The following is a 13,094-nucleotide window of genomic DNA, read 5'->3' on the forward strand; positions in this document are numbered from 1 at the left end:
GGTCCGATCCGGTGGGGGGGAGAGATCCGCGCCTGCGCCACCAGCAACCCCGACTGACATCAATATAATCGTGAATAGAAGTACACGCTCACCGGGGAGAGAGAGAACACTTGTTGATCCGGGGGATGCCCCGCAGATATCTCGCCCCGAATGACTTTCCGCGACTTCCAATCCGCCGCGATCTTGCGTGAGATTCGCAAATCGATCGCAGCGCCGATAATTTTATTTATTGTCAGTCCCTTCAGATATTTTTTCTTACCGAAGGAATGAACCGTTATTCAGAATTTTTAACAGAAAAACATTTAGTTTAAACGTTCGGAATTTCTTTTATTTCAAACATTGATTTGAAAAGATTCTTTTAAATTTTGAAATTGTTTTTATATATGTTTTAAATTTGTACTTAATTTTGTTATCAGAAAAGAAAAAAGAAAAAATCAAACCGTTAGACAGTCTTTGGATTTAAATTAAAGAGTTATATTATTTTAAAAAATTTTTGTAGGTATACTTAATCGTTAAATCATCTGATAATTTTCAGAAAATTAATTTTATTTATCTAAATACTTTAATAAATATAATTTATCTAAATAGTTTAATAAAATCAAACGCTTTGCTATTCTTCCTTTCTGGAAAAGAAGAATATTATTTAGATGTTTAATTAAAAAAATATATTTAATAATAAGAATATCAAATTAATAAATATCAAAAATTTTAAAAAGTTTTTCTAAATTTTTTATTGAAAAATTAATTCTATATTAATTGAACAATTTTTCAATCATTAAAATCTATCATTAATGATGGACAGTATGAAATTCATAATCAATCTATACATATATCTCAAATATAAAGACTACATGTTCTCCATCTATAGTAAAATTGAAGAACCATGAGCTCTTCTGCTTGTATTTCTGTCGGTTGGCAAGCCGTTTTTTCTATAATTATTTATTAATATTGATTTAAGTTACAATTTATTACGATTAATACAATTTGCTTCAATCATTAGATGGCCACAGTATCACGGAATTTTTAATTAATTTATGCTTTCACAAGGTTAATTAATTCACACAATCATTTAGTCACATTGTTAGTAAACCCACAGAGTCAACTCAATACACTGCTATTGAGTTTGTCATTGAATTGAGTTCAATACACATATACATATATACATTTACATATCATACACACGCATCTACATACAATTTGTGAATAAAATGTAATGGACATTTGCGGAAAAATAGAAACAATACACAATTTAAAAATAATAAGGAGAATAAAAATAAGAAATCGTTATTTTGTTATACATATATATATACAAATACATCTATACTTCTTTTATATTTTAATAATCTACAAATTATTTTATTACTTTTAATCGACTTAAAGAAGTAAATATATATGATTAAATGACATATACATAGAAGATTAAAAATTATGAGGAAAATAATAATTTTCTAATTTATCTAACATAAGTTTTAAAGAATTTTTATTACATTTTATAGATTATACAAAAAATTTGCTACGCTTTATTTACTGCGCATTGCTGCCTGATTTATTACACAAAGAAATTGGATTTTAAAAAACTTAATATGTATTTCTATTTGTTGATATTTTTTATTAAGAACGTATATAAATTATTTTGTAACTATTTGAGTTTACTTATAAAAATATGACACGTGATTTTACGCTTTGTTAAATTTTATTTTACATTTAGTGTTAAAGATTATCGAATCATCACAGAGAAGCAATAACGTTTGTTAATATAGTAGGTTTAATTCTATTCATTTTCATTATAATAAATCTACATAAGTTCAATTGCAATAAGAGAATGAGAAAGTCTTTGTGAAATATAAGAATTTTCATAAGCAATAACGAAGAAAATGAATCTCAAGTTAACAAAATAAGTCTGTCAAGTATTTTACTAATTTTTAGAAACTTATTTTTTTGTCAATTTTTTAATTATTATTTAGCTATGGTAATTTTTTTGGCAAAAAGAATCGCGACCAGTTTAGAAACGATAAATCAATATCTCCATTTCTAAAGATTAATCAGCAGTAATATCAACGATGATATTAAGCACTCTATGGCAACCGGCTCCCTTTCAAAAATATAAAATAATAAATAAAAATACTGCGTACTAAAATTTTTCAATAGCACTAGTTTTTCAATCTTTTGCCAGAAATTTTTTTGGGGAAAACCCGTTTAATTTATCACTTGCGATCTTGTACACTTTGCATTAAATAGACATCAATCAAATAAGCTTTATAATTCTCTCTCTCTTTTATGCAAATTGTATTCTATATTACAAAATCAATTTTTTTTTATTCCTCATCCAACATACAATTATACATATAAATAACAACGTTATTAAGTAGCGGCGTAAACCGCGCAGTTATACTTATTTAACATGCTTACATAAATTGATCAAATTTAAATTATCTTAATTACATAACTTTGCGTTTGAAAGAAATACATAATAGCCCTTTGCAAGCGTACGTAAATATAGAAGAGAAACTACGTAAATTTCCTTTGTCTAATTTGACATATAACATATAATATAATAGAATACTCGAATTTTGTCAGCAGTTTAAAATTTAATAATGTTGATGATTTAATTCACGAAATTGTCAGCCGATTTCCGACAATTTTGTCGGCAGTTTGAAATGTAATTACGTTGATGATCTAATTCGTGAAGTTGCCACTCGTTTTCTGACAATCTACAATTTACTTTCGGTACTCTCGTCGTACACGATCGCCGGATTCGTGACTGCCCACTTCTCCTTGGTGGCCTGCTGTTCCTTTTTCGGCCGATTCTTCAGGTTCTGTATACCGGCGTAATGTTCTTCGATTTCTCGCAAGGTTTTACCTTCCGTCTCGGGTAATATCGCATACAATAGACACAAACCGGCTAGGTTAATCAGAGAGTAGAATAAAAATGTGCCTGGCAGCGACATGCCGTTCATCATGTAGAGGAAAGTTTTGTTCGCAATCGACGCCATGACGTAGGCAACCATGCCGGCCGCGCCGGTTGCGGTGCTGCGTACCTAATGGCGAGTTCGAATTCATAGACGATTAAACCTAGGAATTAAAACTTAAGAATATTAAAAGAGAGATAAATTGCGTACCTTCACGGGAAACACTTCGCCCGCGAGAATCCATGGCAGCGTCCTGATGCCGAGATTCGTTGCAAAAGCACTGCCTATCAGGAGGGTAGTAGGTATCCAGCTGTACCTGATTCCGTCAAAGTAACCCGCGTTGTTGAGGTAACCGTAGATCGCGATAATGAGCAAGCATATACCGCTACCGCCGACCGACAAAAAGGTCAGCCTGCGCTTTCCCATGAGGTGGATTATCAATACGCAGAGTATGATGCCGATTACCTGGGCGACACCCAGGAACACCGTGGCCGTGTACTCGTCGATCGGCGCGTTCAGTTTCTCGAATATCACGACGGCGAAAGTTTGCAGGGTGCTACCACCAAAGTTACTGATGAAGAAGCCCGCGCTGACTAAGAAGAAAGGTAGATAGAAGGTCCGTTTCGTGTACGCTCGCCAGATCTCTTCCTTGTCCGTGTCGGTTTGAATCGACTTCTGAATCGAATCGCGGAGTGCTTCAAATTCATTTCGCACCACCGACGGGCCTACCCAGCCTCGCAACCAGCAGAGAGCGCGTTCCGATTCCTTGAGACGATCCTTAGCTGAAAAAAGTCGATTTTCACTGTCATTCAAAATTCAAAACCAGCTTAAATTCTTCAGGTTTTTAGCAAAAGATTAAAATCAAACATTTATTTTGCCTCTTCCAAAGAATGATGAAAGAAACTTTTTGATTTAACCAAAGTAATAGATTTAAATAGTGATAATTTATTAAACCGTTAAAACATTTAATCATAATAAAATAATTTTCTAACATTTATATAAATAGGTAAAAATAATTTAATATAAATATAAAATAAAATAGAAATAGTTTACCGGCGAGCCAGTGCGGACTCTCTGGTACTAAGCACAGAGCGAAAAAGGAAAGAAGCGGGTAAGTCAGATTAATGAGCGCCACCGTTCTCCAGCCGACTAAACTGCCGCTCAACATTTGCGTGAAGACACCCACGGTTATCGCCATCGTCGAAGTCGCAGAAAGCATCCCCCGCAGGTAGGGCTGCGTTACCTCGGCGACATAAGTTATAACCGGGCCCTCGAGGAGGCCGCCCGTCAGGCCCGTCATCGCAAGTGCCACGAGCAACATCGCGGGCTTACTAGCATAATGAAACATCAACCAGGCTATCACGAACGGTATATTCGCTAGCATCATCGTCTTCCTTCTGCCCAGATACTGCGACAGCGGTCCGCTGGCCAAACAACCGAACGGTACGAGAAATAAATTCAGGCTGGCTGAAAGAGGATATGTTGTGCAATGAAGAAATTGCAGACGTGATATAATAATTAATGATTTATATATTATTAATTATTATATAAAATGCAATTGAACTATAAATACATATGGTATAATTTAATAATTTTAATTAATTTAAATGTTAATATTGAAATTATTTATAATATGGGGAACTAATGTATTAGTTTTGTTAGAATTTAATCGATAGAAATTGAAACAATATAAACTAAATAAATATGTAACGCTCATGTAAGTTATAAAAACAAAATATAAATAAGGGTCAGAGAAACAAGCTATATACAATGTAGGGAAAGAATAAGTAGTTTTATCAGTAACAATTTTTTAAAATTTTCGCTCTTGACTTTTGTCTCATCGAACACGTTTTAATTCTAAACTTTCCTTTTTCAACCGTTTAACTTAAAGTCGAAATCTCATATTTCAACCGTTCATTTCTTTCAAGACATCAAGCCATATAATATATAGTATTTGAATATTTATGCCTTTACACTTTTTTGCAATGATAGCGGTTTTCGACTATTTTCTTTCTCTCTCTCTGTTTTGCTTCAAAAAGAGAAAATCATTTCTATGTTATTTGATTATTTGATATAATTGACCACTCTTCTACGGTTTTTCTGTCTGTTTACTTTATTTTTTGACAAACGATGCTTTTTCCGAATCTGACTCTGATTTCGTGTGTTATTTCCAATTATATTTTGTACTTTGCTTTATTATTTATTTATTAACTTTTGTTTATTTAATATTTCTACACTTCTCGACATTTTACGTTATACTATTTAACGTTTAACATAATTTCTTTGTTTGATTATCGTTTTTTATTTTCTTAATTTTTGTATTATGAGCGACTGAATGACTTTGTAAAATTGAAACGTTTCGCTGTCCTAAACACTTTGTCGTATTTAAACAAATTGTTTTTAATATAACTACTTATTATTTTGCTACATTGTATATAGCTCGTTTCCCTGATCCTTATTTATATTTTGTTTTTAAAACATTATAATAAGAAAAAGAATTTTATTTAAAAAAAAAGCAAAAGAAAAATTCTAATTAACCAGTAGGAAAAAATTTGATTTTAAAGTAAAAATTCTTTAAATGATTCTACATTACATTTTTTCAACGCTATATTTATATTATTAATAATTTGTACCGATCCATGTTAATTCCTCCATCGTGACTTTGATGTCCGAATCTTCCTTCTGCAATGCTGGGATAAGAATAGTTGAAAATCCCAAGGTTGAACCAAAAGTAATTAAGAGTAAATTTTTAGCGCCGACTGCACAACATTGCGGAATTGCTTGTCGAAGTTTGGAAATATACGCTTCCTCATCTTGTGTTTCTGATTTTTTGTCGTCGCTTCTAAAATATGTAGAGAAAAAAGGTATTAATACGTATTTTTTATTATGCAGTGATAAATTAATTTTTTTTCCTTTCATACATATTACATTATTAATAATTGTTACGTTTATTTTTTGCAATATTTTATAATATTTTTCTTATAATTATCTTTTAAATTCTTCTGAAAATGCTGATTTTAGCATAAAAAATGTGGATATCCGGCAACTATCCGATATCCGACCTATTCGACTACTTGCCCATTTTTTACAATTTTTATCTCTTTTTTTTCTGGTAAAAGTGATACATTAGTTTAATATAAATTATTGTGCAATATTTATATTAATTACAGAAGCTGTATCTGTAGAGTTATTCTGTAATTTTTATCGTGTCGTTATTTTTATGTTTCTGTTTGCCCATCTTTTTTATCTTACATTATACCCGTGTAACACACTGTAATAATATAACATTATTATTAAAAGTTACAAAATATATATCTACTGATCTAATATATATCTACTGATGTAATTTTTCTGATAAATAATTAATCAAAATTACCGCGTGAGATTGTTATAATAACAGATTCTTTTTCTGCATGAAGATTAATAGCTGCAAAAAAGCACAATTGTGTTAAGAAGAATTGTTTAATTATGCAAATATTAATTCCATCGTCTTCATGCAAATACGTTAAGCGAAAGAGAGTAAAAATTATTTATCACATCATTAATCTTGTTGCTACATCGTACACTGAAAAAAAAGTAATATATTCAATAAGATAGTTGCGGGCTACCAACTACAATATAATGATATATGCTATTGCAGTATCAACATTGTATTTGCATTAATAGCAAATATTATTGTATTGAGTATTTTATGTAGTTGGCAGTCCGCAATCGCTTATGTTATTGGCTATATTACTTTTCTTCTGTGTACGATTACATTCATTTTCAGCAACGATTGTATGGCTGAATATATTGATCTTGCGGAAACTCACAAAATTATGTCATTGACGTTTTTTTTTCTACAATTCCCTCCCTTTCTCCGGAGTTCCCCTGAAAACCAATTAGATGCGACACGGATGCCTTGGATTTTATATTCTTAATTTTTTAGATCCGTTCCGTCAAGGCGCATGTTCAGATCGAGGGGGGGGGGGGGAATCATGCACGCGACTCGGCGCGAAGTGGTGTGAGAGTTGGTGAGCTGCATTTTGAGTAATAAACTCTCCGGATCCCGATTTGTTTTTGTTTGCATATTATTAACGCCCAGTTCCTTCTATATATCGTGAATGTATACATTAAAACAGTTATGCAATACAAATGTGATATAAATAAGACACGTCTATAAAGCTGGCACAGCCACTTTAGCACAATCGAATAAAACTTATATAAAAATTTAGTGCTCTTTTGTTGCTAATTAGTTGCTCCATTCCGGATTTTGTTGCTCCAGCCGATTCGGAGAAAATAGAGGCTGTGCCAACTTAAAATTTAGTTAGCACAACCAATAAAAAATTTTTTTTTAAATTCAACAAATGCGGTGGATTCCTTTAGATCTAATTAGTTGCTAATTAGTTGCTCTATTCCCGAATTTTTTGCTCCATTAATAAACCCCGAAAACCACCCCAAAATTACCCTAGAGCAACAAAACATTCTAAAATTATAAATAACCACATATATCGAATGATAACAGTTCCTCGGTTTTATTGCTCGAAATTTATAACAATTCCGATTTCGTTGCTCCACTTTTATTGATTAAAAACCACCCCCAGCCACTCCACATTAGCACAACACCTTAAAACTGAAAATAGTAGCTAAATCTCGACTGATAACGCTTCACAGATTTTGTTGCTCGCAGTTTATAACAATTCTGATTTTGTTGCTTTACCAATATCGATTAAAAACCACCCCTAACAACTCCACATTAGCGTAACAATAAAACTAAAAATAGTAATTATATCTCGATACTGATAACGCTTCACCGATTTTGTTGCTTGCAGTTTATAACTTTATTGCAATAAACAATTGGCAACAAATTCAAAACTTGCATATCTTTTCAGAAACTAAATCGAGAAAGACTTTAATACCGAAATTAGTCTAGCAACAAATTCTATAAGAGTACTTTACTCTTGAACGCGTCCCAGCACAACCACTCTTTCAGCTAGTTTTTTGCAATAAACAATTAGCAACAAATTCGAAAACTACATATCCTTTGAGCACCTAAATCGAGAAACATTTTAATACCGTAATTAATCGAGCAACAAATTCTGTAAGGGTACTTTACTCTTGAACGCGTCCCAGCACAACCACTCTTTCAGCCAGTTTTTTGCAATAAACAATTAGCAACAAATTCGGGAACTGCATATCCTTTGAGCACCTAAATCGAGAAACATTTTAATACCGAAATTAGTCGAGCAACAAATTCTGTAAGGGTACTTTACTCTTGAACGCGTCCCAGCACAACTACTCTTTCAGCAAGTTTTTTGCAATAAACAATTAGCAACAAATTTGGAAACTGCATATCCTTTGAGCACCTAAATCGAGAAACATTTTAATACCGTAATTAATCGAGCAACAAATTTTGTAAGGGTACTTTACTCTTGAACGCGTCCCAGCACAACCACTTTTTCAGCCAGTTTTTTGCAATAAACAATTAGCAACAAATTTGGAAATTGCATATCTTTTGAGCACCTAAATCGAGAAACATTTTAATACCATAATTAGTTGAGCAATAAATTCTGTAAGGGTACTTTACTCTTGAACACGTCCCAACACAACCACTCTTTCAGCCAGTTTTTTGCAATAAACAATTAGCAACAAATTCGGGAACTGCATATCCTTTGAGCACCTAAATCGAGAAACATTTTAATACCAAAATTAGTCGAGCAACAAATTCTGTAAGGGTACTTTACTTTTGAACGCGTCCCAGCACAACTACTCTTTCAGCAAGTTTTTTGCAATAAACAATTAGCAACAAATTTGGAAACTGCATATCCTTTGAGCACCTAAATCGAGAAACATTTTAATACCGTAATTAATCGAGCAACAAATTTTGTAAGGGTACTTTACTCTTGAACGCGTCCCAGCACAACCACTTTTTCAGCCAGTTTTTTGCAATAAACAATTAGCAACAAATTTGGAAATTGCATATCTTTTGAGCACCTAAATCGAGAAACATTTTAATACCATAATTAGTTGAGCAATAAATTCTGTAAGGGTACTTTACTCTTGAACGCGTCCCAACACAACCACTCTTTCAGCCAGTTTTTTGCAATAAACAATTAGCAACAAATTCGGGAACTGCATATCCTTTGAGCACCTAAATCGAGAAACATTTTAATACCGAAATTAGTCGAGCAACAAATTCTGTAAGGGTACTTTACTTTTGAACGCGTCCCAGCACAACTACTCTTTCAGCAAGTTTTTTGCAATAAACAATTAGCAACAAATTTGGAAACTGCATATCCTTTGAGCACCTAAATCGAGAAACATTTTAATACCGTAATTAATCGAGCAACAAATTTTGTAAGGGTACTTTACTCTTGAACGCGTCCCAGCACAACCACTTTTTTAGCCAGTTTTTTGCAATAAACAATTAGCAACAAATTTGGAAATTGCATATCTTTTGAGCACCTAAATCGAGAAACATTTTAATATCATAATTAGTCGAGCAACAAATTCTGTAAGGGTACTTTACTCTTGAACGCGTCCCAACACAACCACTCTTTCAGCCAGTTTTTTGCAATAAACAATTAGCAACAAATTCGGAAACTGCATATCCTTTGAGCACTCAAATCGAGAAACATTTTAATACCGGAATTAGTCGAGCAACAAATTCTGTAAGGGTACTTTACTCTTGAACGCGTCCCAGCACAACCACTCTTACAGAATTTGTTGCTCGACTAATTACGGTATTAAAATGTTTCTCGATTTAGGTGCTCAAAGGATATACAATTTCCGAATTTGTTGCTAATTGTTTATTGCAAAAAACTGGCTGAAAAAGTGGTTGTGCTGGGACGCGTTCAAGAGTAAAGTACCCTTACAGAATTTGTTGCTCGATTAATTACGGTATTAAAATGTTTCTCGATTTAGGTGCTCAAAGGATATGCTGTTTCCGAATTTGTTGCTAATTGTTTATTGCAAAAAACTAGCTGAAAGAGTGGTTGTGCTGGGACGCGTTCAAGAGTAAAGTACTTTTATAGAATTTGTTGCTAGACTAATTTCGGTATTAAAGTCTTTCTCGATTTAGTTTCTGAAAAGATATGCAAGTTTTGAATTTGTTGCCAATTGTTTATTGCAATAAAGTTATAAACTGCAAGCAACAAAATTGGTGAAGCGTTATCAGTATCGAGATATAATTACTATTTTTAGTTTTATTGTTACGCTAATGTGGAGTTGTTAGGGGTGGTTTTTAATCAATATTGGTAGAGCAACCAAATCAGAATTGTTATAAACTGCGAGCAACAAAATCTGTGAAGCGTTATCAGTCGAGATTTAGCTGCTATTGTCAGTTTTAAGGTGTTGTGGTAATGTGGAGTGGCTGGGGGTGGTTTTTAATCAATAAAGGTGGAGCAACGAAATCGGAATTGTTATAAATTTCGAGCAATAAAACCGAGGAACTGTTATCATTCGATATATGTGGTTATTTATAATTTTAGAATGTTTTGTTGCTCTAGGGTAATTTTGGGGTGGTTTTCGGGGTTTATTAATGGAGCAAAAAATTCGGGAATAGAGCAACTAATTAGCAACTAATTAGATCTAAAGGAATCCACCGCATTTGTTGAATTTAAAAAAAAATTTTTTATTGGTTGTGCTAACTAAATTTTAAGTTGGCACAGCCTCTATTTTCTCCGAATCGGCTGGAGCAACAAAATCCGGAATGGAGCAACTAATTAGCAACAAAAGAGCACTAAATTTTTATATAAGTTTTATTCGATTGTGCTAAAGTGGCTGTGCCAGCTTTATAGACGTAAATAAGACCTGTCGGTTGTCTATTTAACTAGGAGCATCAACTGATTAATAATATAACGGAATCCGACATATTAATTCTGAAAGTTGAGTCGATAGAAATGTATCATTAAAAAGAAAGAGCTGTATTTTTGATTAATTAACATAAATTTGTAATTGCTCTTTTTTAAATAGATTAATAATGCAACTTTTTGCCGAAAAAAACAATATAATTACTGAATAATTCCTGGACTCTTACACAACGTTTTTACATAATTGATTGTTTGATATGCAAAAGACTCTTTAAACGCTATATATATATATATATATATATATATTTCTTCAATTATAACTTTACCGTTGAATAAAGTTCTACAAGCCAAGGCCACTAAAAATGACTGCAAATGATATTTCTGGAATCTTGCGTTAATTGTAAATTTGCTTGAATAATTATAGAATTTCCCTGTGTATCATTATCTAAGAAGTCTAATAGGAAAGAAAACTGCTATTAATGTTACTTCCATTCTAGATATACTCTTTTTAGAGAAAAATCTAAAGCATAGTAATTTTGATTTCAAAACATTTATAAATAAAAGAATAAAATTTTCTGTAGCAACATTTTTTATATTCCAGTATTCGAGTAAAAAAAATTTTACCTAGGATTATTCCATGTATAATTGAGAATTAGATATAAAAAATGAAAATCAAGAAGATGTGAACGAACCTTTTTCCGTTTTCCACACATTCAGCTGCCATTTCGGTTGGACTAGTTCGTGGTTCGATTTTCTCGTTTTCATTCCGACTCTTTTGCATATCGAAAGACGAAGTTGCTGATACAACGAGGATGACCTTCTTCCTCTGTGAAGTAAAATCAGATTCTATGATGTGATCACGATGTTGCGAAGCATAATTATTTTTACATTCTGCATCATTAATTTTCGACTTTGGTTGAAACTCACTTATAGGCTAAACTATAATAGTGTAGAAAAATGCCAGAAAAACAAGTTGTTGCAAACGGATTTATTTTTACAAAGAATCTCGAAAGCGAAGTGTTCCATACCTATGGTAATAGAAACATCATTGTGTCTAATATTAATTCTTTACTTTAAATTAATCAAATATAAAAATCACAGATTTAATTAGCTAGCGACTCAAATATTTCGTTGGGAATACATTTTGCTATAATATAGAATGTTCAACAAATTACAGGAGTTTGTGGCAATAATGTTTCTGTTGGCTAATCTTTACAAAACATCCTAATTAACATTAAATCAAACACTCATTTTCCATTAAGAGGAAATTTTTTAATTTTTAAGGGGATGCTGGAATGATGGTTACATTTGATCGAGATCGATAAAGTAGAATAATTGGCGAAGCTGGACTGAAGAAATCGAACTCCTGAAGTTCTGCGGCGCCACTTTTACGAAACTAAAAATATTGATAAAATCGATCATATCGATAATGTTAACATTCACGATTTTTGGGTTACCATGTAAACTCTATTTTTTGCATTACCATTAGCGGTACTCCACATAACATTGGGAATACATATGTATATAAAGGATTAGAAATACATATAAAGGTGTCCTATTCCAAATGGCCTATGCGTATATTATTTGTACTATCATGCAATGTAGTAGCCATTTTTTCTTACGTCCAATACCATTTTAGGTAAGGACGTCACATGTATTAACATTGCACATACATTGCACATATTAAAATTTTTTTTGTGCTACGTTTAATGAAAGAGATAAAAATTATTCTTAGCTTAGCTTGTATTAAAATAGTACATGTTTTGTCGGGATGAAAAAACTAATCTTCACTCCGTAATTTCGCGTAACAGAATATCAGTTTATTTCAATTCGTGATACACTTTACAGATATTGGTTCGCGCACGATAGCGCATTTACTTTCCGAATATAGCGTTCGAATATTGGCTCGAGAGCGTCGTACGTTATGGCCACGTGTGGTGACGGAGCCTGTGAGTCCCGGCTCCTGGATCACTTATACACGGGCACTGCGCGTTCTCGACTGATTGGCTGCACGTAGAGTTCGTCGTACGATACAAAAACTGTGTTGTTAACCGCTCGAGTATCCCGACAGGAGTGACGCTCGTCTCACCGGTCCCCTCTTATATACCTTGAGAAGGATTTCGGGAAGATTCTGGTGGTCTCGCGACGCGTCACCGGCCTGCATCGCACGACTTGCCCATGCATGTCCGTTCACGCGAGAACGTTCGATCGTCCGACGCCTCGTGTATAATATGCCTGAATATTCTTGTATTGTTGGACGTGCGTGATCATCGACGCAACAGTACACATATATTGTTTACTAAAAAAAAATTTAACAGCTCACGATTTACGCTTCTAACATTTTTTAAAAACTAGCTAGCTTGCGATTTATGCTTCTGGTAGCAAATTAAAAATT

General features: G+C 33.0%; 1 protein-coding gene across 1 annotated transcript; it reads right to left on the reverse strand.

Annotated features, from left to right (window-relative positions):
• Positions 1-1,406: 1,406 nt before the first annotated feature.
• Positions 1,407-11,516, reverse strand: LOC105839602 (facilitated trehalose transporter Tret1). The gene is made up of 5 exons (XM_036293584.1): positions 11,392-11,516; positions 5,543-5,751; positions 3,963-4,376; positions 3,120-3,691; positions 1,407-3,038 (listed from the first exon to the last, which is right to left on the reverse strand). The coding sequence occupies exons 1-5, from the start codon at positions 11,478-11,480 to the stop codon at positions 2,712-2,714; spliced, it is 1,611 nt and encodes a 536-aa protein (XP_036149477.1). The 5' UTR covers positions 11,481-11,516; the 3' UTR covers positions 1,407-2,711.
• Between the last annotated feature and the right edge of the window lie 1,578 nt (positions 11,517-13,094).

The sequence above is a fragment of the Monomorium pharaonis genome, chromosome 11 (genome assembly GCF_013373865.1).
Source record: "Monomorium pharaonis isolate MP-MQ-018 chromosome 11, ASM1337386v2, whole genome shotgun sequence".
In the NCBI taxonomy this organism is placed as follows: domain Eukaryota; kingdom Metazoa; phylum Arthropoda; class Insecta; order Hymenoptera; family Formicidae; genus Monomorium; species Monomorium pharaonis.